Source organism: Teleopsis dalmanni, unplaced genomic scaffold (assembly GCF_002237135.1).
Source record: "Teleopsis dalmanni isolate 2A unplaced genomic scaffold, ASM223713v2 unscaffolded_contig_3168, whole genome shotgun sequence".
Taxonomy (NCBI): domain Eukaryota; kingdom Metazoa; phylum Arthropoda; class Insecta; order Diptera; family Diopsidae; genus Teleopsis; species Teleopsis dalmanni.
Window position 1 is genome coordinate 1 of NW_024034550.1, and position 5497 is coordinate 5497.

A 5497-nucleotide genomic window follows, 5' to 3' on the forward strand; every position below is an offset into this window, starting at 1 on the left:
CAAGTTTATGAGTGGTACAAAGCCTTTCAGGACGGTCGTACGACCGTCGAAGACATGCCGCGTTCTGGACGACCTTCGGCCTCTACCACCGACGAAAACATTGAAAAGGCAAAGGAAATCGTGTTCCAAAATCCTCATGTGAGTGTTAGAGAGATAGCACGAGAGCTAGGCATCGGTCGTGAGAGCTATCCGCCGTAAACGGCCTCAATTGTGGAAGGATAATTCATGGATTTTTCATGACGATAATGCTCCCTCGCACCGAGCCAACATTATCAACGATTTTAAGGCCAAAAATTCAATAAATACCATCGAACAGCCACCGTATTCACCTGATCTTGCACCGTGTGACTTTTTCCTGTTTCCCAAACTCAAATTACCACTCAGAGGAACGCGTTTTGAATCCATATAAGACGTAAAACAGAATTCGCAGAGGGAACTCAAAGCCATACCGGAAAGCGCCTATAAAAAATGTTTTGATGATTGGAAGAAACGTTGGCATTTGTGTATCGCTTCTAATGGAGCATATTTTGAAGGAGATAAAATAAATATTGATGAAGATTAAGAATTTTGCGTTTTATTTAAAATTTCCGGAAGCTTTTCGGTCACAATGTATCAAGACACTTTGTCCCCAATCTTGACATCTTTATTTTATGTTTAATAATTCATTAAAACTTACAGGTGAATTTCGAATTAATAGATTCGCATGCGATAAATGGCAATATTGAAGAAATATCCTTTATTGGTGGACGCATTGGTGTTATAAATCCATTTGGTTTTACAACGCTCAAGGATCGTGCCATAATTTTAAAAATGGAAAATGTGCTCGTGAAGAAAATTGAACCCCAAGTAAGTGTAGCTTTTTAATTTTAATAAACATTTGACAGTGGAAAACTTTAAATCTTCTGTTTTTAGGCTTTTAAGAAATTTGCAGTTGAGCAAATGGAAATCACAAATTGCGTATTCGAACAAAATGTGCCATCAAAAGCGTTTTACGAATTGGAAATACTAAACTCACTTCACATTCACAACGTAAAATTTAGAGAAGTTCATACGCGAGCTTTTTCCTTTAAAAGTAAGTGAGCAGTTGTAAATAATAGCTCTCGGAATCATTTAAAACTTCAATTTTTTTTGCAGTGATCTCTAAATTGATAATAACAAATAATTACTTTGAAGCTGTTGATGGAGAATGGATCGAGGCTTATGTGCGTGATAATGTCATTGTCAGGGAAAACTACTTTGGCCGAACTAGCGTAATTGCATTCAAAGGTAGAAATAAAGAAAATTAACTGTTATTGCTTAATTTATGCGACTTAACTCACTATTCAGGTATAAGAGTTCATCGAGATTATATGTCGAGTGAAAGTCTTGAACTCCGTCTAGCAAACAACACTATCATATCACCATATGAGCAGCCACGTGCTCTCGAGTTTACCGAAGCATTTGCAGTTAATATAAAGCAACTGCGCTATGAGAATGAGTTCGATTGCAAGGACTTGGATATAACGCAGAAGCCGCCAAAGCCTAGAAATCAATTCTTTCTGTCAAATATTGACAATATTTTCTTTTACAAAATGGGTTTTAACACTTCACATGATGCCAATAATTATAACCAAAGTTTTGTAGTCTTAGGCAAAATAATCGAGAAGGACTGCCAGCAGCGCTCTTATTTATTATATAAAGTTTTAGGTATTGTAGGTTCAGTTTTATTACTTCTCATCATAGCAATCAGTGTTTGGATATATTTCGTTAAGAAGCGTAGACGAAGGAAATTAGATGTGGTCATACCAGAGCCACGCACCTATAAGGAAACACAAATTGTATACCAAATTGAAAATGCTGGCCTTCTTAAGACTGATTTGTAAGAGTTTAATTTTTAAACCAAACTAATAAAGCAAGCGCAGAGAACTAATTAGGTAATATGAATAGTTATTTTATATACTTATGTGCTTACGTCTTACGAAAAGCTATTATTTCTGAGTACTATGAATTGAACCGTTTAAACTGCTCTACCAAATTTAAGTTAGTAATTTAATTGTATAATATGTATATAAAATATAAAATCTATAGTTGTAATAAATATTGATAATAAATTAGAGTTGTAAGAATACTCAGACAAAAATACAAAAAATACAATCTACATATTTAATAAATATATAATGTATTATATTAAAAACATTGATTAATATCAATATAATCTCACAGTAAGTCCGCTTTTTACGTTGTAAGTGAGCGACGTCTTTTTTGCGAATTAAGCTGCCACTAATATTGAGATCAATTAAATAGTTACATCCGTTCAGCTTAGTTATTGTCTTTAAGTCATTTAAGATAATTATAGAAAATACTTATAAATGAGCATAACACAGCTTAGACAATATAATTATGTTATTTAATAAAATAGCATATCTAAATGTTTAATTTAACTAATTTAAAACTTTTGTTTAAATTAACTCATTTATACTTTTCCACTTAACTATTTTTAAGTATGTCCGATAAGTATAAATATTTACTTGATATTTATTTCCACTTACCCTATTGGCAATGAAGATTCCAAGGCTTGATGTATAGTCAAGACCGGTTCCGATAGTGCAAATCCTTTCGAAAGTAGTGTTTGATGTGCATTTAATGTTTCTTCTATACTAACGTGATCAGCGTTATCCTTGTCATCTGTATAACAAAAAAAAAGGCTGAATACAAAAAGTATTCTTTCTTTCTAGAACACTTACCTGGTAAACTTAGTTCTTTCTTCATCAAATTAGCAGTACACATACCTCCTAAATAAGCAAGCTCTTGTTCCAAACGAATTAAGCAAGAGTTAGTAGTATTTACCTTGTATAATTGATTGTCTTTAAATTTCTTCAAAAGCATTTCGATAAACTGCGATAATACTTACAGAAATAGGATTATCATAACCAACCACAAGACACTTAAAACCATAGCGATTAATATGTGGATCCTGTGCGTATAAAGATGAAGTTTCTAAAGAAAACTCCACACAATTTCCCGGCAAAACGATAACACTTTGTATCCAATTTGCAGCACTGAAAAAGAAATACAAACAAAATTAATTTTTCAATTTATAAATGTATATATATTATGCGTATATAAATAGTAGTACATAAAATAATATGACTATAATAAAATTTAAAACTAACGTATTAAATTTTTTAACTACTATCCAATCTTTGTCCGAATTTTCAGTTGATTCTTTCAAATTGGTGCCACTATTTTTGTAACAACTCGTTATAAGAGCTGCATTTTTAGATTCAACAGTTCGGCGTAACGACATGTTATTATCTAACATATCAAAGTATTCTTCATTACTTTGACAGGGTTCAGTGGTAGTCGATCGCATTGGTATCGACAGCAACAAGTAATCTTCCAATTGAGCAGTGCCGCATTGTGAATCGAATTCGATTGTTAGCCACTGAACACAAGGTGGAAACTCAACACGATAACAATTAATGGTAGCACTGCGATAAGGATGCTCACTTTCCACAACGCAATAGTGGTTACTAGTCGTATTAGAATCCATTCCCAATTTTTCGCCAATCTGTTGATTTAACTCTAACTCAGGCTTTTTACGTAGTTCTAATTCCTTATTTTCAGATGCAATAACTATTGCAGCTGCATTACGTATGCGCTGCGCCACTGTACCGATTGCTGGATTCACTTGTTCTTTAGATACGAATAATTGATTTAACGCAGATATATGTGGCAATATTTCCTTAATTAAGCCGAGTATTTGTACAGAACTCTGTGAAGAGAAAAAATTTATTTAGTTTAAATACTATAAATGCACATATTTTTTTTACCTTTGGATCTCTGTTAGCTAAATTAGCAATGTGGGCATAAACAAGTGGTAGAAGTGTATGAAACATACTTGATGATGTCATGTTAAAAACTTCGAGCATCTGTGCTACAGTTAAGTGTGCTGGTATCTCTTCAGAGTTTGACCTGCACATCAATCCCTGATAATGCTGTGCATTAACAAAGTCTTCTGCTACTTCATCCTCATCACGTTCATTGCCGTTTAGTTTAGCTATTTCACCATTGCGGAAATTTAAATCTTGCACACCAGGACTTTCTTCGATCATTAGATCCTTTGGATGAATTTCAGTAGCGCCAATTTCAATTTCCATTTCAAATGGGTTTGTGGAGCGTTTATCGAACTTCAAGGTTTCCATAATGCCTTTCGAGAATGATTCAATACGTTTCGTTATATCCCTTGCAGTTGATATATTGGGATCAACCGGTATAGCTGAAGTTCTGGAGTTGTTTGCCCAATTAATATCCATGTGTTCTTCTATGGGCGTAATATTATGTTCCGAATCTATGGTTTGTGTATGATTTGATGAATTATCTGAAGGAGATATTGAAGCAGCCAAATAGTTGCGTGCCAAGATAAGTAAATCGGTACATTTTTTTGTTATGTCTGAAGCAATTTGCAAAGCAGTGTCTCGTGTGATCACATCATTGCAAAAATCAGTATTGGATCCACTGGGTGCATCACTTTTCAATGGTGTACTATAGTACAAAAGGCAAGGTATCTGACCACGTTGCAAAGTTGTACCATTAAAGCTTAAATCGCAAGTATAAAAATTAAATGTAGTGCCGCATGGTCCACGTATTGAAGGCATTCCCTCATCCCCGGAACATGTGCGTGCACCTTGAAAGCAGAGACGAAGTGCATAACGTGCGTTTTCCTAAAAACAATTTAAAAGATTATTTGTTTATATTTAGTCTAGTCAACAAACCTTCACGTGCACAGATCGCTCAAATTTTATCTCCGCCATATCATTGTGAACCGCTTCTTGATCGAAAGATCCAGAAACAGATTCTAAAGTTTCCCACTTATGTTGTGATTGCAGGTCAACTGTGTTATCATATAAAAGTTCAAGTTGGTAATCATAACTACCTGAACCAGAATAAACCAATGCACCCGCAACAGCAATGCCTGATCGGTCAACTGAAAATGCTATTGCTTCAGGTCCAAAATTAGCTGTTGCCCAAGTTCTCATGCTTTCCATGCGTGCAAACCGTGTGCCAGTGGAATGCAAGCATCGCGGCGGCAGGAACATTTTATCGTACTACATAAAAATAAATTACTATTCCATATAAAAAATGATATATAAAGCAAACACCAACTTACATCATACATTGAGGTTTGATATACAATCTCGGCTAATACACGCGCTAATAAATGACAGCAATTATCAACAAGACCCTGATTTATTAATTTACTATTTATCACTCCAATGCTATTCAAATTCACATTCCGACTGTATATACTTTCAATTTTGTTTCGTATAGGATTTGATATAATATCCAAAAGCCGAACAAGCACGTCTTTAAATGTCCAGGAGTTACTGAAAAAATCACTCTTTTCCTGTTGTGTACGATAAATCATTTGTTCAACTAAAATGGGATACTGATGAGCTTCTGTTGAAGAAAGCATAGGTAATCCTGAATTATCGCTCGGACTTATTATTGATTGACG

The 5497-nt window shown here is 34.3% G+C and overlaps 2 protein-coding genes across 2 annotated transcripts; one reads left to right on the plus strand and one right to left on the minus strand.

Annotated features, from left to right (window-relative positions):
- Positions 1–672: 672 nt before the first annotated feature.
- On the plus strand, positions 673–2065 carry LOC119664995 (the record flags this gene model as incomplete). The annotated part of the gene is made up of 4 exons (XM_038074332.1): positions 673–846; positions 913–1072; positions 1135–1266; positions 1327–2065. Coding segments are annotated over 4 exons (1002 nt in total), but the record flags the coding sequence as incomplete, so codon positions are not given.
- Positions 2066–2302: 237 nt separating this feature from the next.
- On the minus strand, positions 2303–5473 carry LOC119664994 (E3 ubiquitin-protein ligase highwire-like). Its single transcript, XM_038074331.1, has 8 exons — positions 5150–5473; positions 4755–5087; positions 3813–4703; positions 3153–3754; positions 2891–3038; positions 2724–2826; positions 2529–2664; positions 2303–2309 (listed from the first exon to the last, which is right to left on the minus strand). Exons 1-8 carry the CDS (start codon positions 5453–5455, stop codon positions 2303–2305), a joined length of 2526 nt encoding a protein of 841 aa, XP_037930259.1. The 5' UTR covers positions 5456–5473.
- Positions 5474–5497: the final 24 nt, after the last annotated feature.

Coding starts and splice junctions, on each gene's coding strand:
- LOC119664994 (XM_038074331.1), bottom strand. CDS start 5,455: ATGCTTTCTTCAACAGAAGCTCATCAGTATCCCATTTTAGTTGAACAA. Junction 5,088..5,149: donor ATCAAACCTCAATGTATGAT/GTAAGTTGGTGT, acceptor ATTTTTATGTAG/TACGATAAAATGTTCCTGCC. Junction 2,665..2,723: donor GAAAGAACTAAGTTTACCAG/GTAAGTGTTCTA, acceptor TTTGTTATACAG/ATGACAAGGATAACGCTGAT.